This window comes from Poecile atricapillus, chromosome 1 (genome assembly GCF_030490865.1).
Source record: "Poecile atricapillus isolate bPoeAtr1 chromosome 1, bPoeAtr1.hap1, whole genome shotgun sequence".
Taxonomy (NCBI): Eukaryota; Metazoa; Chordata; class Aves; order Passeriformes; family Paridae; genus Poecile; species Poecile atricapillus.
The window spans coordinates 70,908,732-70,934,382 of record NC_081249.1 but is presented as its reverse complement, the minus strand read 5'-3'; the positions used below and the strand labels follow the sequence as shown (position 1 = coordinate 70,934,382).

Sequence of the window (25,651 nt, the reverse complement as noted above, 5' to 3'; positions counted from 1 at the left end):
CAAACACAACCTGTCCTGCCTTCACTCAGGTTTGCTTCTAGGATCTCTACAGAATTCACAGACAGAGACCAAATGAAATTTTCCACCCTGAAACAATGACTGATGCCATGTTGACTCCTCAAATTCAAATTACATTTAAAATCCCACTATGAGGAACTGAACTAGACAAATGTAATAATTATGAGTGTGTGTTGGTGCTTATAGAAGTTACTTTGCAAACAACATTTCAGGCTTCATTGTGCCAAAGGGAAAAAGTTGCTCTGTTACAATGTCCTGAACATTCAGCAAAGGTATAGGAATGCTTACAGTTTGTGACCTCACAATTTGCTTTTTAATTTCACAAAGCAAAACGAGTAGGTTAACTATACTGAGCTTTGAAGTTGGTGACATGAAGCTTGTTTAATATCCACAGTTGCTTTGATTTCAATAGAAAATTACAAGCAATTAGGCATCTATTAATTTCAAGCTCTCTAATTACATCTAAATAGGGATTTCAGTGCCTCCCAATTGACACACCTGTATTTTAAAACATTGACACATTTTTTTTGCACCAATGAACATATCCCAAAGTGTGTATATATAAATATATATATATACATACATATATATATATATATCTGCGGTGATTTCCTGCTTTGTAGTCCTCTTAAAATCAAGAAAAATGCTAAAAAACTAATTTGCATCAAAAAAGCCCACCAACCTAATTTGTTTCAGGTTTTCCAGAAGCAACTAGCATTTCATCCTATTTAACATTTCTGTGTTTTTACCTATCAAATGGGTTCTGAGCAAAACACTGTTTCCACACCATAGAGGCAACAGCCCTGGACATGAGGTAGGAGTAGTATTTGGCACCATAGCCCACGAGGTGACTGAATCGCAGCTGCCAGGCCTGTAAGAAGGAAAAAAAAACAAACCCCACGTTATCTCCTAAATTCTTCATATTGTTCAAGATTTTCTTATGTATGGTGGAAGAAATCTGATACTATTAATGACAAACAAAAAAGAAAAAAAAATAGCCACCAGAAATAAATCCCAGAATGAACAATCCTTTATTGGAAGAAGCATTTTTCAGTCTAAATGCTGTATATACAATATGCTGATCATCAAGATTGAAACTATATATAAATAGGGTCAGAAGGGGAGAAAATCAAGCAGTAAAATAAATTACTCATATTTGATATGAGTAGTTCTACTGTTGTAGTTCTACTGGTTGTGAACAAAACCCACAATTACCTTGTTAATAGTAACACAATATTTTATAATCTTCCATGTGGGTAAGTGCAGTATCCCACTCGGAAAAGTCCAATCTATAACTTTTGTGAGAAACAAAATGGTAATAGTGACTTGTGTTTAATGCTATAAAAAAAATACAGCATTCCACATGGCAACAATCTTAGAGGTACACAAATTCCATCCACACACAAAGCTATAATTCACAGACTTGTCTGAACATTTTTAAATGTGTATATATATATATAGCAGATTATAATCCACAATTATATTGCTATTCATTTATGTATTGTTACTTCACATAATGACTCATTCAAGTGATGATAGACTTATGTTTTAATGCTGCTTAGTATTGACTGTTTCCTTATGTTTTCTTAGCAAAGAAAATCAGAACTATCAGCCTTAACTTCACCAAAATCAAGATACCTTTTTCTTTGTATTTCCCTGACTGCAACAGAATAATTTAAATTGTGACAGACCTCCAAAAGTCATCTGGTCCAACCCTCACTCAAAGCAAAGTGAGCTTTGAAGAGATTTATCAGGGCTCTGTCTAAAGTCCCCAAGCATGAAGATTTCATCACCTCTTCAGTGTGATGTGTAAAGGCTAGTAGGTCCAGAATGAAATGCTGTTTCCCAACAGATTCAGGCATAGTTTTTGAAATGAGAATGGATGACTGTATAAAGGAAGGAATACGAAACTTCCTTTGCTGTTGGCGCTGAGGAAACTCCAGAGAGAAAACAAGTACCCTAACTTATTTGTCCTATCCAAAGTCAAAACTCTTAACATTCTCGTGATATGTCTGCTGTCATGATTTTTGCAGGTACTAGAAAAAACAGAGTTTCAAAGAGGAAGTAAAGATAAAAAATAATGTATTAAATTTAAATCCATGGGCTGAGAGGTGCTTGTTTTTATGCTACAGTCAGTGTCTGAAATCCTGATAAAGCCAAACAAAAAAGTGAAAGGACGTATGTAATTTTCCAAAACTATTTGTCTTTGTGACTCTTTAGCATACTGTAATTAACAAACTCCTCATTTTTTACAGCTGAAATAAACTACGCTTCTTTATTCAAGAAAGTGCTGATTATTATCTTAATCTCCATTACCCAAACAGATGTATGTGTATTCTAAAAAAAATGACCAACTGAAAGGGTAAAAAAAGTATGTCTTTTAGTTAGTCTTTTTTTTCCTTAAAAGAAAAGGGAGCCAATGGTGCCTCAGCCAACATTACTTTGAACAGCTGATGAGAAACAAGTGGCTGGCTATGCTACCTTTTCTTAGCAATACCTACAAATTAAGTTTTCGAAGTTAGCTGTAGGTTCAGCCATTCAAAAGCTCCTTTTTACAAGATGGTTACCTCCACCCTAAGACAGGTGCCCAAAACAAATGGAATGTGCCATGGGTGAGCAATTGAGCCTGTACAGGTGACCTACACAACTAAAGTAGGAGTAGCAAGGTTAAATGAGATGAAAAAAAATTTCTAGTCTTCAATTTTCCTATCGTGATGCAGGGTACAAATTCTTAAAAATTATTAACCTTTTTTTTCTCTTTTTTTAAGGTAAAGCACTGTACTGTGTCTCATTGTAATGCAAGCATGTTACAACATCCAGCTTGGACACAGAGTGTCCACATTGCTTTGAAAGGTATTTTGCTTGCCATGTTTATACTTTGTATCTATAGTTTTTCTAACTAGTCCCTTAATTACAACTAAAATCATTAAACTAAAAGCACAATTTGAAACAGAGCAGAGAGACTACATTTTTAGAAGACAAAGCAGGAAAAATGTCAGTTTCTTTTATAGTAAGTTTTTAAAGTTGTGATTAGAAGTTTCTACTCTCTGTCTCTGAAATGTGGAAAATTTTAGTGATGAATTGGTTTCACATACTCAGAAATAGTTTTTAGGCTACAAAAAAACCCCACAATTTCCAGGTGTTTGGCATTGTGAAGGATATTTCTACCTCTCCCATCAGAAAATAATTACTTTGATAATCATATAAGCTGTAACTAAGACAGTATGTCTTCCTTGAAAGCTCAGATTACATTGTTCACTCAAATGCTATTGGCATTTAATGATCTGCACCTAAACCAGCTCATCTGCACTTCCAGGTTGATCAACTATTCAATTTATTTGGTTTGTTGTAACTCTGTATCACAATTAAGCAAAGAGAAAAGAACAACTCAGCAATCTGTCCAAGACCAAAAGCTTGATTTCAAAGTCTGCACCTAAAACAAGGCTCAGTATCCTCTCCTCAATTTTGTCTGACCTTGTCTTTGCTACTAAGCTTTACTAACAAATTTCACATTGCTTCCTCTCAGAAAAGGAATGGATACAGAAAGAACAGGGAATGACACTGCTCATCTCCCTGCCTGCATCTACGGAGGCTTGCAAATATGATGAAGTAGAAATCTCAAAAATTCATTTGGAACAGGACAGTATCTAAAACAATAAATAGAAATGGAGAATGAGTCAAACTCAAACTAAGATTGATTTCCCACTGGAAATAGCAGTAAAGGAAAAGCAATAATAAACAGTGCTGTTCCCTACTGAAATTTGAAGCCTATATTTAATTTTTTTTTTTTTAATCCGTACAGTTTTTCCCCACTCTAGAGCCTGAATAACTCTACCATGTCATCATTTCCTGTCACTGCTTTTGTCCCAGTCCTCACACAAAGCTCCCGATCAGGAATTCCCAATCTTCAATATTACCCAGAACTCATTACATTATTCAAGTACATTTATTGATTCTATGCTGTCCTAACAATTAGTTTTTCAAGACTGGACTCAGCTACCTATAAAAATATATTTAAACATTAAAACACCCATCCTCTACCCTAATTCACAAGGAGCTACCTGCCCACATAAAAAAAACTCTTCCTCTCCTCCTACTTCATACAGACGAGACTACGACCTAGGCAATAAAATATTAAAACGCACATGAATATATAGGCTACAGCTCCATCAAAAAGTTCAATGATGAATAAAAAGACACCCCCCATCACTGTAAATGTATTTAAAACTAAATGATTGACCTGTAGCATAAAAGTCCATTTCTCCATTTTAATAAATTCAGCTATAAGATGACTTGATTTCTTGTGTTATTTCCAACAAAGAGTCATTTCTTCATTAAAAAAAAAAAAAAAAAGAAATATCAAATTCCCTTTTGGACAGGGTAAAGGCTAGACATGTAGAACTAGGGCAGTCTACTTATTAAATGTTATATTTTTGGTAAGCAGCTAAAAAGTTAATGAAACTCTGAGTAATCGCTTACTTCAAAAAGTTCCATGAACCCATTCCAGAAGTTTATAAAACACTGCATTTTACAGCATAGCCCATGGGTTATGATAATATGCCATCCACAGGTCATGTTCATGCCTGCTTTTCATTCAGCAAAACAGACTGCAATAAAGGTGTGTGACTGATCCACTGCTGTTATTAAACAGGCTTTTTTTCCACCAACATTATCAATCTTCTCTTATAACCATGTCTGAAGCATTTCCAAAATTCCATGTGTAACGGCTTTCCACCCCATCATGTGAAAACAAAAATACCTTACCAATATTTTATTTCTCACACCCTATCAGGATTTTTTTTAATGTCCTTGTAGAATACATTCTTAGGGTAAGATTCAGTTCATTTTACTTTAGCTACCTTAAACTGTGTCTTGCCCAAACTAGTCACATAGGCCTTCCTTTATAGTAGAGGACAGAAATATTTATCCTATTATCTTTTGAGAGGATAGGATTACTGCTTTAGGAGAAATCTGAATAATCTACTATACCTTCCATCTTCTATTCAAAAGTTAAGTCCCTTCATTCATTTTAACAATGTCGTAGGATCAGTTAAATGAAACTATTTTGCAGGCTACATTAGTTTAGGATTCAATTATTTGAATTTTAAATTTACAACTTGATATTGTCACAACAATAATCTGATACAAAAAATTTATATGTGATGGTAAAAAGAATAAATTGAAAGAAAATCTGTAGGTAGCTTAATATAGACTAAGCTAGATTTTGCTTGAATGTGGGTAAACATTGTTCCAGGGAACTCCTCTAAGAATATCAAGAATCAGTGCTACAAAATCTACTACATCTTTTGAAAAGAAATCCCACAGAAATTCTTGACTATTGCTTGGACTTCTCAAAACATTCTTCCAGCAGTTTCTGCTGTGACTTTAGATACTTTCAAGTATATTTATGTCCATATTGTTTTGCATCTTAAGACAAAAAACACAAGTGAGAACCTGAAAAGACCCAATACTAAGTGGGAAGTATTTTTGTCATTTAAGACTTCTAATTACAAAATGTGTGCTGCAGTAATCAAGTCAATGAGCAAGTTGTTGAACTGTTCCCATGAAGAACAATATTTGATGGAGATGATATCTGGGGCCCTCTCCCTTCTTAATTAAAATCTCATTCTGGCAGAGAACCCACCAAAGGAGCAGCCAACTTATCTCCTTTAGGGCCAATGGGTAGAGAACCCCTTGTGTCTAGCACTGACTTGATACTATTGCTCCTAATGCCCTTGAATTTAGCTATCAGGAGGGGTGGAAAACTCCTGAGAGTCAAGGGGAAGCTGCAGGCTCTGGCTCCTTGGAGCCAGGAGATAAGGGAGATTAGCACGGGAATCAGCACAGGCTATTTCCCTCTGCTTAGACCAAGGTTTATCAGTGCCAGTGGAAATCCAGGACAACGCTGCTCTGCCACGCAGACAAGCATACTTTGGCCAGTGCTTTGAAGATGTCCTTGACTCATTCTCACTCAAACAAATGGTTTGGTAAGTATCAGAGTTTGCAAACTGTTTGTGCCAGTAGCTACCTCTGGGGAAAAGCTGGAGCACTCCCTGACTGTAGAAACAACTCTCTCCATAGGTATGCAGCAGCTTGCTCGGTCAACTTACATTCTGGATTTTTGACCTCAACTCCTCTAATGGGTATTACAGAATTACATCATCATTCTTCTGGAGTTTCATAATAATAATAAAATGCACTAAAGAATCACTTTCTTTCCTGCAGTTTCTAATCTTGCTTAGAATAACAGAAAACTAATTTCAAGAAACCTCATCTCATGCTGCGCCTCTAACTTACTTACTATCAGTACTCTTCAGTTTTCCAGTGCTGCGCATTTCTGTGTTAGGAATAGAGAGAACACAAAGTAAACCAAACCAGAGACACAGTTGACATTTCAGAAAGTGAGTCAAGAAAGAGATTAAGATTTCAATTTATAACACTTCCGTGTTTTTATTATAAAATGGTAAATAAATCTAGCAAGGCAGGGAATGCAAATATTTTTGCAGTTGTTTACACTAAGGAAGAGGAAAGGAATTTAACATGCAATTAACCACTTAGGTGATTCTAGACACGTACCATATGGTCTTTGAATTACTTAGAGAAAAATATTTCATTTTTATTTATAAACTATTCATGAATTTGAGCTGCTTATAACAAAATCATTTGAAACTATTTACTCTATACCCTCTTCTTGCCTCCCCAGAAAGGGACTGAGGGAAAGAGATGTGGGTGATAATAAAGAACAGTGATATCAAAAATCTGTATGTATGATTTGCATTGCTTCACAATCTTTAAAAGACGCAGAGATATGAAAATAGATTCTTTATTGTGTTCCTTAACTGATCTTTTTTGGACAAGTTAAGAGACAGTGTTACTTGTAAACATTATAACTAGTCTTTAGAGTAAAAGATAAGAATTTTGAAAACAGATGATTTTCAAACAAATTCTTCATGTCATATCATGCAATTCTACACAGACATACATACACATGCAATACCCCCTCTTCAATTACAATTAGTAATTTCTATTATTGCCGAAGCTTTAAATTCATAAGCCTGAGATAAGTAGAATCAGGTACAGACTTGCACTGAAGCCCAAATTTTTTATACTACTTTTCCAATTACACCTGATTGTAAGTATTGACCTATTATTTTAAAATAAACATCATGAACGCTGCTTAAGATAAGCCCTTACAAAATTCAAGAAATACCTTAAGAACACGGCAACTGCAAAATATATTTGCAAGTACAAATTCATCAAGTATCTGAACCAACACTGGAAGATAAAATCACTATCTGTTTACAGCATTATTTACTATCTTTTGCTAGAGTCATTCTAGGAACAGATTTAAGGGATCATGACTCTAATCCTTAATCTGCCATAAGTGCAATGTGAATTTAAAGAAATTAGTCACCCCACCTTGCATCTGTGAAGTAAGGGTGTTAATAGTTCCTCTGTCTTGTTCCTTTCTGTTTTGACTTTTCATAGAAAGGACAGTCTCTCACTGCACCTGAAGAGAATTTCATTTCAGACTCTCTAGGCTGTGTTTATGGCAATGATGTATTCAGTTGTATCTATCACTGTCAAATATAGCTCCATTAGTGTAGTCTTGGCGGGAAAAAGAACATGTAAGCCATGAAAACAGAACCATATCAAAGTAGATGAAGCTATCTGTGTTTTCATATATATGTACAGTATATCTAAATATATTCAAAAGGTTAACAGGACACATATACAACTACTTCTTGCACCATTTCTTAAAATGGTTCACTACCTGGTAAATATGGTAAATACTGTCACTAAAGTATGTTTGAGTTTCATGGTACTAACACTTGGAAAAAGAATTTCCTCAAAAGTGCTTCATATCTTATGATATCTGTAAACACTCTACTGCTGAAGATAGTTGCCCAGCGAATAGTGTCATATAACCACTGGAAAACAAATCTTCACGGTATTTGTTATCAGCATTTTCTTTATCATAAAATTAACTCAACTCCACAAAGACAGAAACCTAAACAAATGTTGAAAGGTGACTTTAAGAGCTTTTGAAAATCCCAGCATCTACTTAATACTGACCTCAGCAGGGCACCAATCTTCCTGAAATAGTGTTTAGCTATTAATTATTTATAGAACTATCACTTCCCCAGAGTTCACTGTGCATTCCTTTATTAATCTTTTCCTTAGACCCAGATTCTTCAGCTTGATTTTACAGTATACTTTTAAGAAGGTTCATATGAAAACTAATCCAGGGACTTGCACTCCGTATAAACAACTTTAGTTTCCAACATAGCAAGGTAAAAAATCACCTTGAAGGGGTTACACAAACTTCAAGGGGTTCTGTAATAACATATGACTTCATCTCTCTTCAAAACTCAAGAAAGTGCAATATGAGCAACATCATTACTTCTCAAATAACTGCAGAGGGAGAAAAAGTGGAAAAGCCAACCTCTATGAAGGTTCTCTGGCTTTACTATGAAACTTATGTCTCTGTGTTCTACAACAGTAGTTTCTTTAAAACTGCCTGTAAGAGAGATGCAAGACACACTGGGTGTCTGCTTTCCTCTTCAACAAATGAGGAAAAAAATTAACAATACTTTAAAAGATTAGATACTATCCATAGTCAGATTTGCTACAATTATATATTTTTCCCCTCCTTCTATTTTCTCATTAATAAGAAACAAATAATCACACCCTCAATTCCAAGTAATGTTTTCATAAAGGTTTTCAATACCATTCATACATGCTCATATGAATTTCTCTTTGCTACCCAAATACTGGATTTCCTTAACTTTCCTCACAGTTCATGTTACCAAGCTGGACAGATTCCTGGTGATGTCTACTTAATAAGCCCCTGTCTGACACTAAGCTTTCAGTTGCTTTGTCAGAATGTTTTCTGTGTGTTGACTCAGCCACAAATCTACAATCTGCTTGTACAATTATGATTTGCAAGTGTCAGAAAGCTTGCTAAGCATAGAGTTATGCTATCAATTGCTTACATCATGTTTCCAAGATCAATCAATGTCTTAGGAAGAAAGTGGATTTTTTTTTCACCTTAGGTAGTTCTGAACTAAACTGAGGTTATTTTGCTCACTTGATTGTTCTCAAGGTACTTTATGAGCTGCTTAATAATTGCTTCTACTACTTTTTGAGTGACAAAATCTGAACAATTAGTCTATAGTTCCCAAGTTCTTCTCCCTTCATAAGAACAGTTACCGTAACATTGCTACTTCTTCATGAGCTTATGAGTGATAATTCCTCCAAGTCACTGTTTTGACAAGCTTCAATATACTGACAGACTGACTACATCTAACCTAATCATTCTCTCTGTTTTATTCCACAATCTCAGTACTGTTCCAATCCATCTCAAAAATTGCATTTATTACTTACCTAATCAAAATTCACTTACTGTTCAAAAAATCCTGAGGCAGAATAGAATATCACTTTCTCTGGCATTTATTGTTGTTCTTTCTCCCACTCTCCTCTTGCTTCTTGAGTAATTATGGAATTCTATTACCTTCTCTACTTGCAATCTACAACTCAGCATTTCTAGCCTTTTTTGTTCTGAATACTTGCATTCTTTTAGCAATTATCTCTAGTCATATAAAGACTTCTACTTTTCATTATCTTAATAAAGTTTTAAAAGGCTTGGTCCTTTACTGCCAAATATTTTTTGCATCAGGATGGTTTGTATCCTTGGTTCAGTCTCTTGGATAACTACATAATGTCTTTTGAATCACCATACTTAGCTACGTTCCAGTTCCAGCAAATATCTGTCAGCTTTCTTCTTTCTGATGCATTGCTTTTAATCATTATTGCTGGGTTTGGTTTCTATGCTGCTTGAAACTTCCGCAGTTTTTCTTCTGGCTCATTAGAACTTCCCCTGTATTCTGGTTTTCACACTTTTATGTGGCTTTTACTTTTCTAATAACCTCTCTTTGTCAGATAGATATACAAGCTTTTTCTCCCACTGAGTTCTTCTTAGCACTTTATTGATGAGCACCATAAACTTTATTCCCTCATCTGCCACCCAGAACTGTTTTTTTTAAATGCAATAGCACCAATTCTACCAGTTTAACTGGTTTTTCTACCAATTTCTTTTAATTTGCTTTCAGTTTTGCTTAGATTCTAAGGTTACATCATAGTTTAGCCTATAAATCTAAAATAAATTTTAGAAGGTTTTAGACAGAATAAATATGAAGTGAAATTACAGTTTAAAATTTAATAGGCAGCCACTACTTAGCCTTCCTTACCAATAATTTTAAGATTTACGTTCACACTTGAGTTACGTTTTCAGAATTCAAAACCACTTTTACCATCAGAGGTTAAAGGTTATCACTTATTTACTTTAAGCCAGCTGCCTCATTGCTTGCTCAGTCTGACTATTTATTCTTTTTATATGCATTACTGATATTCACATGAAATTTTATACAGAAACAATTATATATAACTGCACATTAGTAGTCACCCCAAAAACGTAACAAGAAATCCTAAGACAACAGGTGCCACAAGGACATAGATGGTAGATTCTACAGCAAGATAGTTCACCCAAACTGCCAGCCAGCCCTCAGTAAGCTGAGGAATAAGCCTGTTTAAACTACACTCTCTTGCAGACAGGTTCTCTTCAATAACAACAAAACAGGAGGCTTTGGCTCATGGCAACCATGTGTGATGCAAAAACTATTTTCTCTCTGTAGAGAAGCCAGTTCTGCCTATTGACATCAACTTCTCCTCAGCCAACCAAACACCCATGCCTCTGCATGTTCCCCGTTAATGAAAAACTTGTGTTTTCAGCACCCATGGCAAGCCACATCTTCCCATAGTGCCTGACAGCCTCCCTGAGCAAGCACTCCAAATGTTAGGTTGCATCTCATCCATTGATTTCCTTTGTCAGGAACATGACAGACATAACCATAGCAAGTTAAGACAAGGACCTAGGTGGAGCCTTCCAAGGTCAGGATCCCTGTCTGGGCAGAGTCCTCCCAGCTGCAGGAAGAAGACAGACTAACAACCACATTGGTGATACACCATTTTCATACCTGTCTTTGCTCTAGGGTATCTCTCACAATACTTGCCTTGTCTTCTGTTGGCAAACTTGGCTGGCTAACATTTTTGGTCTCACAGGTGTTTTGGTCTTTCCAAACACTAGCAACAACTAGCAACAATAGGCCATGCTGCCAAAGAAACTTGCACTCTGGACAAAACTATATAACCATAATCAAACCTGTAACCTGATGCACATTTTATGGCACCAGTAAAGGTGGTCCTTCTAAACTAGCATGCATTTTTAATATGCTAAAACAAAAAGGTACACAGCAAATTATTCAGTGTTCCAAAAAATATCAAAGGCACCCTATATACCAACATGTTGCCTCTTATCAAATATGATTATAATGATATGTTAATTCCATCATGACACTTTCTGCTCAAGCACTGTACAAGAAATGCAGCTGTTTCTGAAAGAAAAGCCAACTGGAAAATCACATAATTTTAAAAAATAAAAAAGAGACTATTAGGCAATGATCTAAAAAAGAACCCAGATTCACTATGTCTAACTCTTCAAAACCATTTTTCCCCACAGTCACCATCAAACCAGCATCTCCCACCAAAATTCCATATTAGAAAAGGTTACTACAATGCACAGCTAATTAATAGGTAAGTCCATAATAATTTTCTGAAAATAAGAATCAATAACTAAAACTACTTAGAAAGAAAATAAAGGTATGATGATCTGGGCAGCTGGTGTTTATTGTATAACCACTTCATTATTGAGAGCTCTTTGCTGTAACTGCAGGAGGCTGCAAACTCCGTATCATTGCAGAGTCTGTTTATCCTGTGTGTCATTTTCTGTTACAATATTGAACCAAATCCCCAGCAGGAGATAGCAATTATTATGTTTGGCAGAGGACTAGCAATGGCACACCATTAAGTTTTGATGACTGTCTCAAAGGAAAGTAGTTTTCAAGTCTGATCCTGGGGCACATGAGGCGAATAAGCAACAGATTATAGGGAGAAACTTTGATCATGTCTCAGATTGATCAAAGGGTCACCTGATACATGTTCAAAAGCCTCTCTGGGCATCCTGAGGACAAAGGTAGAAGAGACCAGAGGAGACACTCTAAAAGCAGACAATATCATCAACTGCAAGGCAGGCCATAATAAATGAAAACTGACTTCACAAGAGATAAGAAATAAGCTATGATTTGAAGAAAAGTTTGGGGCAAAAGCAGAGTACTTTATTCCCCACAGTGCACAGATTTCGACACAATGTACATTCGGGAAGAAATGGCTGGAAAAAGTATGACCATTTTTATTTTATCTTGTTTTTTAGAAGAACCAAAAGGAAGACTGTTTGGTTTTTAAAGGTATTGCAAGGACCCAAGAGTCCAGCCTGTGCAAAACGGCTCTTCATTTTCCAAACCCAGCAACACTAATCTCCTCTGGCAACAAAACTTGCCAGACACTACAAAAACAGGCAGATACATTTCCTTGCCCCCTGCCTGGAGTCATCACCTTCTGGATTCAGTAACAGAGCAATGAAATCCCAGTGGAATTTCATCCTCCAGAAGCCAGCAGTAAATTCTGTATACTTTTGAACAGATAAGCAATGGCCAGCCAGAAATCGAGATTTGCATTATTCAGACAAACAAAGTCTAGTGGGGTGCTGTTTCTCTGTGCTTCCATCTGACTTCCTTTCTGCCTTGCATGTGGGCACCAGCTCCCGTGCCTGTCTGCATCAACGCAGCCAATGCAAACACTGATGTGTGCAATGCCTGCTGCCCCAGTGCCTGCAAAATCTGTTTGAATAGCAAATATAGACCTCAACAGGATTTATTTTCCACTATCGCTCAACAGGACTTTTTTTGCATTATCCCTCCTACAGTTGGCAAGTAACACATGATGCTTAGGTTTCCCGCAAATAGGTACATCCCATAGGTGCAGCAGCATTTATTTATAATGTTTTTATTACTAGGTGTAGTTTATATGCCTTATTTTGAAAGCACTGTAACAAAAAGATACATGCAAATTGTCCTATTATCTGAGCTGTGCCTGAGAATGACAGAAATTCATCTGCTGAAGACACATGCTGTGGCTCTACTTCAGAAAGTAAGTGCACAATAAGACTGAAGGCCAACCGAGTACAGTCAGAGGATATTTACCGAGTTTACTTGCCTGTCAAGAGCAGTAAAAGAGAATTAGGGTTCATCAGGAAGGGATAAGAATGGATAATAATAATAATAATTGCAGCCCTGACAGACAATGCTGCTACAGAAAAATCACATTAATGCAGTGATGATCTTCACTAAGGAAGAATTACTTTATCCAACACCACTAACTTAAGATATAGAAGCCTGACTTAGTAATACAAAACTGAATCTAAATGTATAGAGAACAGATAAAATTAAACTAATCAAAACACTTTGTTTTCTCTGCCAACTCTGTAAGTACCTAGCCAAATAACAGATGAAAATAAAAACTGCTCCCTACTTCTGTATTTCAATGTCTAGCTCTGAAATCAAATGAAAGGAAGAAATACATTCTCTTCACTTAAAAACCCCAACCTTCACTTTCAAGGCTTTTTTTTTTTTTATCTGGACTACAAATTAAACTGCAAACCTGTCTCAAGTTTGGAAGAAAGGACAGCAAAACAAACTACAGACATTAATTGCTCTACAGAGTACTAATGTTATTCTAACGCAATTTTTCACTAAGTTTTACTGAAATTTAAACTGTCTTACAGTTCTTGACAGTAATTTTACATGCAATAAATGTAAGCATAAACTTTCTGTCTATTCGTAAGTTCACAGCACAATTTGCTGGGATTCAGTTCCATGCCAAAACTTGCTGTCCCACTTCAGAATGATCACAGCGTCACTACAAGATGTTACACTCTTTTGGAGGTGTGAGCAGTGGCAGCACAATTTTGAAAAGGAAATGGATCTCCCAACACTGTTCTCAGAGAAGGAAAGACACAATTTGCTAAGGAGAAAAGTACATTTTTTGAGAAGCAGAAAAAGGATTTGAGTATTCTGACCACAGTGACAAACAGTGACAGGGGGCCAAGATCCAAGCAGGAATTCAGCTTCACACAGACCAGGAAATCCTATGACTGTTGTCTATGCAAACTGCTCTCACGTGAAGTACAGAACAAACACATGTCATGATGAAGATCAAAATTACATCGCTCAATAGAACTCTAGGCTTTTACACTTTCAGATAACACATGAAAGGATAAATGACATGACAAAGGTCATAGGAACACAGAGTATGAGAAAATGTGAGAAAAACACACACTTCCGTTTCCTGCCTCACACTTTTCTCTCCATACAAACATCAATGTGCAGCACAGTGTTTTGCTGCCTTTTATAAGCAGCCTTTGAGAAGTCAGAATAAATCCTCTTTTCAATATATTGTTTCCAGTGCCTTCTTTATTAAGAAATAAAAGCAAGGTAATGAAGTTGATCATTATGAGACTATACCTATACGAAAACAAGTACATTCATTACATTTTGATTTTGGGCTGAAAATTTCAAACACACTACTCTCTGGAAAAAGTGAGTGAAAGAAAGAAAACTCTTTCAGTATAACAATACAGCAAGAAGCATGTAAGTGTGTAGGGCAAGAGTCAGGAAGAGGGAGGGATATTAATATGCTATCAAAGAAAAGGTGCAGTTTATACATTTATTCTGTTGCTACTCACTGTATTATGTACATATGGCAATCCATAAACTTTCTCCTGTGTTTCCTTTAAAATTTCTGTAGTTGACTTTTTTAGAGGGTGTTTACCATGGTAGATTTGGTCCAAGACAGCATAAAATACCTGAAGAAAAAAAATACATTTGACTTTGGCACATGTTATTGGCATATGAAAACCAAAAAAGACACAAAGAAAAGAACATGAGAGATGGACTAGGGAGAGGGAATAGTTTAAATATATATGGTTTGGAAATCTTCTATCATTAGTATAACATACTAATGTTATACAAGGAGAGAAACAGGTTTTTGGAGTACACCAACCACCACCACGACCTTTTATGAATCCATTATTTAGGTCACTTAGCAGACTGAGAGTACTAAATTGTCTGCATTTTTTAAATAAATTAAGAGCTGTGCCTAAAGCCCTCCAGCAGTTACCCTTTTCAAGAAAAGTGTTTTTAAACAGATTTAATAAAAAAAAAACAACACTATTTTTATGTTATTTTAAATTTATTTAAGTGGACACTGCAAAGTAAGCTATTTCAAGACATGTACATGCAGCCATGGGAATACTCCAACCCTACAGGGGTTATGTTATGTTATGGCTCAGTGAACATAAAAATTATATTAAGAATATTATAGAATCAATGAGGTTGAAGACCTCCAAGATTACCAAGTCCAACCTTTGACCTAAAAGCACCATGCCCACTACACAGAGCTGCTGATGCTACTGAGTTTCTGCTACACCCCTGCAACAGTGTAGTACTAAGGCAGGTTTTTCCTTTATTTTAGCTCTCACCTTCAGAGCAATAAATTGATAAAGTGTAAGCTTAGCTCAAAGCAAACTGCATCAGGAGGGTACTATGCCAGAAGTAAGAGCTTCTCCATAAGCAATTTTTATGCATGTGAGTTACAGCAGAATGCAGGTACATGACTGAGGTGTTTCGAGAGTGGGAAAGCAGCACCATTAAAAAGACTTCCCAAGCAAAGACTGCACAGCGGAGTCTCTGGCACTGTAACAAAAACCATGAAACAGGCATGGATGGAAGAAATTATTTCAGCCTCTTTTTTTTTAGCATGAAGATTTCCTATTTTGTGGAAGAGCAAGGAAGACAGAGGACACCCACTGCTGTGCAACACAAGATATTATTGAGAAATTTGATGGATCCAGATGTTTAAGGGAAGAGGTCAGGTCATCCTGTGGTAAGCACATTTCATAGGAAAGTTAACAATAAAGAGCCTCAAAAAGTTTTTTTTGCAAGGAATGAAGCAAATCATTTCTTTAAAGATTCAGGCCCAGTCATACTCCCAGGGTGCAATGCCATCCCAAATGACATAAACACACTGTTCCAGGAACTATAAACACAAAATTTTATGGAGAAAAAGTTGTTTGGATGTTTTATGTTATCTATATAAACACAACCCCATGAACCTCTGAAAAGATTCTTTATTATAAAATTTGAGATTAAAAACTTTAATAATTTACCAGAATTCAGAATATTTTTATTTGTTCTGGATACAACATGTAGTTTCACCAAAGTTGTGACTGTTTCTAAAGGAGTATATTCCTTCTGTTTGAATAAGCTGCCTTCTAACATGCAGATTTCTGATAAACCCTTTGACAGTCTCTATTGACAAATAACAAATGTGCACATTGATTTTTTTCCAAGAAAAACTAAGGGTTATAACCAGAGGGAGTGAATAAACTGTGACTTGCAGGAGCTACTCCTTGATTTCCTGCATACTTCCTACAAGGCTAATGAGGAGAAGAGAGGTTAGTAAAACCCAACTTGCACAACCACCCATTAATGACATTGCAAGTTTTGCGTCCCAGGTAGCAACACTGAACAAGACATGTAAGCACTCAACTTTGTCCATCTACGTACACAGAGTAGGCAGCAATCACCTGTTCAGACTAAATATACAAAAAGAAACCTACACTTCACTGCAAAAACTACAATACTTTTTTCACTTTTATTTATCTAAGAAGGGAAAGAGGCTTTACAATGGCTTTGCATCCCTAGTCATTAGAATCCCATTCTTTTTTTTTTTACACAGTTTAACAAAAGCTACAGGTTTATGGTAGTAAGGGTGACTGAGAGTATGACCCACAGTAAGTACCATGAATAGACCTGGAAATCACCTGACGTAATAGTCCTAAAAAGCTCACTTTCTCCTGTCACCTCAGACCTTTTTAACTGCAGTAGTCATTTCACACTAACTTCCCCTCTCCTCTCTACAAAACCCAAATCAAACATGAGGAACTTCAACAATTGACAATAGACTTCAGTGTCAAGCCTCAGCAGAGCCTTGATCCTCTTTTTCTATTGCCCATCTTTGTTTGGACCAGTCTGCAGTTGCTCTTCAGTGCTCCTCACAAGATGGGGGAACTGCATCTGCACTGCAGGGGACCTTCTCTAAAGTGAAATTTGGAGTGAAGTAGTTTGTGGTCAAGGAGCAAAATCTCAACTCATAGCTAGGAAGTGGGTAAATGTCAACTGAAGGCCAGAAATATTCTGCCTAAAGAACAATGTGGTGACAGGAAAATGAGTCACTGAAGTCAGCTATAAGCTCTCCCTTGATCCTGGCACATGTACAGTGTGGGAAGAAAGCTATGAGCCAGGCCACCTGGACAGTGTGGTTAAAAAAACCATCCCTGAAAATAAACTTGGATGAACTTTATACCCATAAGCATTTCCATCTACAAACCACAGTTCTGTCTGTTTGCACAGACCTTTGAAATGCAAAAAGGAAATACATCTCAGGACCACAGCATTTTAGGTGATACATCTGAAGAGCAAGCTAATACTTAATATCAAGCAGTAGATAGAGGATGATTTTTAATTTCAGTAAAACACATCTCTCAAGAGACTAAAAAATATAATAATGCCATCAAAGTGTTATTTATTTTCATACTGTCTCTCTATTTCACACTTACATTGGTATTTATTAGTTTCACTTGATTCCAGTTCTTTCTAGTTCCTTGTCTGCTTAATAGCATTAATATGCACACACTTAGGCATTTTCCAGTGAAGTTACTACTGACTAAAATACTCTGGGATTCAATCTGCCTGGCAAAAGCCTTAGGAAAAGATGTATGGACTCTCCTATCTTTCCTTCTGAGCAACTGATTACACGACCTAAAAGAAAATTCAGAGGTATTATAGTTATGAAAAAGCAGCAATACTTCTTACTTTCACATGCCAATAGTCTTATTTTCTGAACAGACCACAGAAGAACCTCCAGGTGTTTTCCACACTGCTGGAATATTTGTCAGCATTTTTAATTCTTTTAAAGGTCAAATACAGCTAACATAGCATCTAGTCATCAAAACAGAATATAGCTGTTGCAAAATCTGAAGGAATGGTATTAGAATCATCGTTCACAGTATTTTCAGGCATATAGTTAGCAGAACATGCATACTTTGACATCTGCAAATTAAAATATATTTTGCTTCAGTTAATTATTCTACTCTTTAATCTGCATGACTAACAATATGCACTCCTAAAATGGAATATATTAGCTTTATATTTGCCATGCAGTCAACCTCTCTGGGACATTTTTTTTCTGAATTATTCAACAGAACAGCTCTGCCAATCTGTCTCTTTGAAATGAGTGCACACTTCTGCAGGTTTTTTCACTTCACATCTCCAGAAACATAGTGCTGGAAAGTAGGAAATTAATAATATTATTCAGTATGGAATTGTGGTCATGGGTTGAAACTAGTTGAACATAATTTACACAAGAAAAATTTGATGGCAAGCAGCCTGCTAAATCACTGCATCACTGCCAGCACCAGTCAATCATTAGGCACCCAAGGGAATCTGAGCCCACCAGAAGTGGGTGTTCTTGGGCCACAGGGTGTGGAGTGACTCCAAGACAGACTCTAAAGAGACTCCAGGAGAAGCTGAGGGCCAACAGCAGCAGGGGCACTGCACAGCCCGAGCACAAGCAACTGATGAAATAATTTTTCCTTTCGGAATACTCTCTCCAGCAACACAAAACAGGGAAGACATGTCACTTATGAATACATCTGTGACTTATATTGCTTGATATCCAATCTCATTTAGTTTCCACAATGCCAACTTGGTCTCAAACCTTGACAAGATCATAAAAAATACATACAAAAAGCTGAAAAGAATTCTGTTAGATCGATACATAACTGTTATGGATAAAGACATCAGAAGAGAATGGGTGCATATGAAAGGCCTTGATCAACACTTCGGTGGTTACTAATTTGTACATGTGTTGTACTCTCACGAATAAAGGTCCATGATTAAGCATTCACAGTATAAATTTTGTTTCAATTCAGAATTATTATTTTTCCAATAAAAACCTCCTGTATTAATTATTTATATTCTTGCCCACATTCTTTGTGGATTATCAGACATCTCTATGAGAGCCTTTCAAAGCCAGCAGTATGCATTTCAAAAATCAGACCTGCAGACAGGGTGCAGTTATATTTTCATGTCACCTAGGCATAGCCACAGGTAACACCTGCCCAGCCAACACTGGCTGCTGACAGCCAGCACTGCACTGAAAGCACAATTCAGAAGTCCATTAACTTTAACCAATGAAAAATGCATGTATACACTGAAAACAGTGCTCAGTCTGGCTTTGACAAGTGTAAATGTCATGTATGCAACTTACAGACTTCTGATTAAAGTCTTCTATGTAACTACATGGAGAAAACTGCAAATATTTAAGTTTCTCTTTCAGATCAGCTTCAGTTAACCAGCCCAACTCATGTTTGCAGACAGGGCTGTGATCATTTGGCCACTTCTCAAAGGAAGAAATACCAAAAACCTGTAAATTTGTTTCTTTCCGCATCTCAGTAACCAACCTTCACTAAGGTACTAGCAGACTTACCTCACCTAAACACCAGGTTAATTGTAGAAGGAAAAGTTGTATGCTTTGGGCTTAAGGCAAAATAAAGAAGAAAACATAATCACAAAAATCACATAGCCAAAACTTCTAGCATACTAAATGCAGCCAAGTGCTCACTGTAAAAAAAGCTTGGCTGGATGCTAATGCTACTGTACCCATCTGAGAACTGCTGATGCAGGACTGAAAAAGGCCAAATACTATTTTAGATATAAGTCTAATTTCCTTTACTTCCTTTGAAGAACAGCATCATTGATTGTTTATGGAAATGACTGGTCAATCACACCTACCCACAGAAAATAAAGGTTTACAAATTTAGTTACTCCTCCTAACACAGTGGTAGAGAAGTCTTACATCCTTACAGCTCAGCCAGCAATTTTGATGTGACAAGTGGCCACTTTCATGTGGAGCTGCAGAACACAAGGAGCTCAGATCACACTGTAGTAAATAAAGGTGCTGGTTTGATTTTACTATGGTAGCCTGTACCTCTCAGTCCTACTATATTTTAATGATCCAAGGTACACAATACTTCCTCTTCTTCAAGTACTCCTTAAATGATTCCATTAATTCAAGAACTCAATCTTAAACCAACATTTGCGAATTCTGATTATCCAAACACTTTCAAAAGCTGTGATTTTCATGATATTTTCCTATCGACATAAGTATTTAGGTTTAAGCAGACAACACAGAGTATGTTCAGAAAAACAAACAGAACAATTAATAAAAAAATAAATTTTAATTAATTTACATATACTTAGATAACACCTCTACATTAAAGTAAAAAGCTTGGTCAAATTATAAGAACTAAAATATGTTTTATAAGTGCTGAATAGAGAGTAGAAACTAGAATGCAAAATACGTACCTGGAGCTGCATATCAGCTGCAGCACACACCTTTTTGGACTCACAAAGTCTTGACACCATGTTTTTTGGTAGTGGCTTGAAAAAAAAAATCAGATCAAATTTAGACTTATTGCTTATTTGCAAATTGTATTTAAATAGTTAATTACTAGAAGAGGCTGAAGATACAAAAAAAAAAAACCCTGCTGGTAAAAAAACACATTTGAAGTGCTTCACATTGAGGAAGGAAACATTTTCTGAACAAAGCATTAAATGGTCACTTAAGATATCAGCATTAATCCACATAGCAATAGAGAAATCACTAAGTGAAACATGTTTGTTTTTCTATAAACTGATTCCATATTCCTTTATATGTCTGTTAAAGATGTTATTACTATTTTTAGACATAAAGAACAGACTGGGGCAGTTAAAGCCCACCCACATCATATAACTCATAATACTGAGCTTAATAATACTGGGTTTTCATAACTTCAACTGAGACAGCATCAGACCTTCTACCCACATAAAAATATTTAATTGTACTGAACGGTAAATATCTACCCTTTGAAATTTTTAACCAACTTAAATTTATTCCACATCTATGGCAATAAAATTATCCATGCCACCACACACTGAAAAGTCAGAAACACTCTTCAGGTCATCAAATAAATTTTTTTACTTTCCATCTACATGTCTGCAAATAAATCCAAAGACTTTATAATGCCAGAGTTTTAAGAATATCTGTCTATGAATGCATGACCTTACACTCCTTCCACCACTTGCTGAAGCTTTTCAATAGATGTTTTTCCTAACAAACATTTTCCTTTTCCTAGCAGCTTCCTTAACCAAACAAATGAAATATGGTTAAAATAACTGCATTCTTGCTGAAATATTAAGAAAGATACTACAAGTTGTACAATGTTATAGAGATGTTAGGTGTTAAGCTTGACTCCATAATCATACCTATGCTTTTATAGTTTGTTGAAGCATTCAAGAAATAATCCAAGAAGGTCTAGTGATATGGCAGAGCCATATGTTTAGATTCTCTGCAAATGATCTGATTTCAAAACAAGCAATGTTCACAGAATAGAAACCCAGCTCTACAGAAGTTACATCTAAGTGATGAAAATTTTATCAACTGGCTCTAGAATCTCTAAGTTGAAGCAGGCAAGAAAAATTCTTTGGTTGCACAGCTGCTTTATGCAGTACTTGCTAAGGCTTGCAACCCCTTCTCCAAATCAAAAGTTAGCTAGGTCAAGCATGGTATAGAACCAGAGAATTTAATAAGGCAGAAAGTAAAGTAGGAAAAAAGTTACAACTGGTTAAAGTATTTTGGTTGGACAATTACTCTCTCTATGAATGTCTCTGTCTCATCCTCTTACACAAGTATGGCACACCCTTCAGTGTCCTTTCATCTTGGAACTAAACTACATCTGGGTTTGCAATAACACAGGTTCAACAAGGAAACCTATAGAATTTTGAACAGATTTTGTAAGGCACAAAACCTATCAGCAAGTTTTGGCAGCTTTTTGGAGGCTTTTTTTCTTTCCTTATGAACTAGTACAACATGGAATTAAACAAAACTGACTTCTTCTAGAACATCTGTATGTTGAATACAGCACAGTATGAGAAAACTGGATGGAAATTCTTAAAATGTAATTTGTCAGTGTTGAAGACCTGAACAACCAAAAGCTTAGCAAGAGCAAATAGTCACAGAATGCCCAGGTTGGAAGAGACTTTCAAGATCATCGAGTCCAACCCAGCCCTAACACCTCAATTAAACCATGGCCCCAAGTGCCATATCCAGACATTTTTTAAACATATCCAGGGATGGTGACTCCACCACCTCCCTGGGCAAACCATTCCAGCACTTAATCACTCCCTCCATGAAAAACTTTTTCCTAATATCCAACCTGTATTTCCCTTGGTGCAGCTTGAGACTGTGTCCTCTCATTCTGTCAGCTGCTGCCTGGAGAAAGAGACCGATGCCCACCTAACCACAGCCTCCTTTCAAGAAGTTGTTGAGGGTGATAAGGTCACCTCTGAGTCTCCTCCTCTCCAGGCTAAACAACCCCAGCTCCCTCAGCTGCTCCTCAAAGGGCTCGTGTTCTAAGCCCCTCACCAGCCTTGCTGCCCTCCTCTGGATGTGTTCAAGCATCTCAACGTCCTTCCCAAACTGAGGGGCCCAGAAATGGATGAATATGTATGTTTTACAGAGTTATCATTTAAGAGTGTTAAAGTCAAGTGCTCTCCTACCAGTAAAGTAAAACCAGCTCTTTCAATGTAATGGTGTTTCAATTTTATATTTCTTCTCTATTAAATGATGGCAAGAGGAAGTTCTTGAGACCAAGTAAAATATAGGCAATTCTACCAAGAGTCTCCAAGATAATTCTGTTAACTTTTTTTGTAGCCATATGAATGTCAAATAAATAATGTCAATCTACTGTCCACTGAAGAGCAAGTCCTACTGTTTGAGCAGATTAAAATCAACAAGAAAGTACAAATCATTCTTATGACTACACCTGATGATAAAAAGACAAAGGAGGAAAAAACATTTATGTCTTTCTTAAATCTATCAGTGATACTAACCTGGCTCAAAGATTGTGTTATAATTCACAAGCCTAACCTGGCTCAAAGATTGTGTGATTATAATTCACAAGCCAAGTAGAATTTGGCACCAGAAAAACACTGCCAAAATCAGATTAAATTGAAAGAATTTAAGATGATAAAGAAGTCACTTATTTTTCCCAAAACATTTTTATCTTCTTAAGATTTCAAGGAAGCAAAATTTGACTCCAGAGGGTTTTTCAAAGATCACAACTCCACTCCAAGGTATGTATCTATGAATTTCATGCACACATGATATGCTGTGGTCTTAAACTGGCGCATGTACTGTTTCAGACAATAGAAACTATTCCTCCTTGCTTCATTACAATCTGACAAAGCTGCTTAAGAAGCAGCTGAATTAATTACAAAAAGGCATCAGCATTCTTATTTCACTTCTGAAAGATGAACTCTGAAAAACCAGAATGAGACGGTCATGTTCCTTCTAAAATAAATACTTCACAGAGCTTTGGCTAAAGCTATGTCATTGAATAACCATTCAAATTTTAAAATTTAAATACTACATGCTTTACTTTGAGATCCACTTCTCTATTTTTCTCCATTAAGTAACTTTAAGATCTTGGAATTCATTTTCCAGCATGTTTTTCATGGTGGCTAAAAGAACAGAATTCCCTGTGTCCCAAAGCATGCTTAACTTCTTACCGTTGTGTAGTAACTGCAACACATTACAACTGTTTACTATCTGTGGGTTTATTCTTGTAATCATGCTAACACAATACTGTCTTTGTAATTCCATCTCTGTGAAAAATGAACTCAGTTCAAATTTGAACAGCTGAAACACTGGCCTTTGTTCAAGAGAGCCTCCAAAGACACACAAGCTTAAAATGACTTAGCTCAGACCTACCACATATCTCTGCACTTTACAAATGAAATTAAACAATCACAGAGATACAGAATGGCACCCATGCACCAGATTGCTTAACTGTAATGCTCTCATTTTGGTATGGCTTGGCTTCATGAGCTTACCTGACTAGTCCAACTTTAGTAATTATTTACTACAGTCCTCTCTATTTATTCATTTTATCTCAAGGATTTTTTGGTTTGAGTCATGCTTCAGATGAAAGGAAAACTAGACTTGCTATCATCTTGAAACAGATTTGTACTGGCCAGCTTTTTCAACCAAGTTCAGAAGACTTGCTCCTTTTGACAAAAGAGCTTGGAAGCTTTGTCACTCCTCGACATTCAACAGCATAATCTTTCAAAAGGGACAGAAGGCAGAGACAAGCTTTCTATAAACTTTAAGATATTTTGGACCAGAACCTCATGATCTATATCTAAATGAACTCTCATCTTTGAAGGTCTGCCCATCAATTTCTTTTTCTGCAATGCTACTGAAATAAAATTTTCAACAGTTTGCATGTTTTAATAATCAAAATATCTGTTTCCCCTCCTATTCCCACAAGCATAAGCACTGATTTTAAGTGCAGATCCTCTAAGAAGAGTCTTTTTACAACTGACTTCTATAGCAATGGCTAATATGAGATTACACTGACAAGTTTTTCTGATGCAACTATGTTAAGTAGGAATATTAAAAACCACACCACCTGAAGTCTACATGCAAAAACTGAAGTGTAGATGCAGCAAGACCAAGTGAAGGATGCTTTGTCAAATTATCTGCATTGCCTCCAACACAAACTGGATCAGTAGCATGTCCTCATTCTGCCAACATCCAGCAGAGCTCTGTTCGTGTAGTTGTTGCAGAAAAGATCCTTCTAGTACAGAAAAGATCAGTCTCTTAATTCATAAGAAGAAAATTAATGGAAGTTCTCATATAGAAAAACATATTGATAAAATGGTTTCACAATTTTCATGTTAACTTTTTCGTTTGCTTTCCTTACTTCCTGTTGAAAAGGGAGTCAAGTGGATGCTTTTTATTTCAAATAAATCAAAAACTGGAGGAATAACCAAAAAGAAATCTAATTTCATATTTGCACAACAGAAGAATTAATCAAGGAACAAGCAGAGAAGGTAAACCACAAAGATCTTTGCAAGGTTGAAAATCTAAGAGATGGGATTTTCAAGTCAAAGTATTTCATAACATATACACAACAGAAAAGATTACTTCCATTTATTTGTATTTAAATGACAAACATAGAAATATGATATCAGATTCTTAAAATCAGCTTAGATGAACCAACATAAGCAAAAGCAGATTTATATATGTTGGGTAATAGCTTAAAAATGCATTCTAAAATTAAAGCAATTGAAGCAATTAAAAGGAAGCCATCTAAAGCTCTCAAAAGCCACAGAGCAGTTTCAAGCTGCTCTTCTCATCTTCCAGCGTAATACATTCTTGCCTCCTTCAAGACTGAATTTCTACATCAAACCTCTCTCAATTGCTCTCTGAAAGGGGAAGATTTCACCACCAATAAACAAAAGTAGTTTATGGAAATGCCAAATGGGACACAGTGTCTGGTTCTTAGCTTTTGCACTGAAACTAAACATGGTTTAGATTTGTCAAGTCATTTTGAAAATACAAAGCCATAAATAATGTTTTAAATGTTTTACAAATCTCTTTCAGATGTTTTAGTGAAGCTCATTCCCTGAACTCATATGCAATCAGATTAACTCCATGCTGTTTAAACACTACA

General features: G+C 36.1%; 1 protein-coding gene across 1 annotated transcript in view; it reads right to left on the bottom strand.

Annotated features, from left to right (window-relative positions):
• The window catches only part of MIPEP (mitochondrial intermediate peptidase), a 66,828-nt gene that overhangs the window by 7,041 nt on the left and 34,136 nt on the right, over positions 1–25,651 (bottom strand). The window contains exons 15-17 of the mRNA XM_058829198.1: positions 20,460–20,534; positions 14,717–14,836; positions 768–889 (exon numbers count right to left, since the gene is read on the bottom strand). Of these exons, the coding sequence (XP_058685181.1) occupies positions 768–889; positions 14,717–14,836; positions 20,460–20,534 (317 nt within the window). The remainder of the gene's footprint in view (positions 1–767; positions 890–14,716; positions 14,837–20,459; positions 20,535–25,651) is intronic.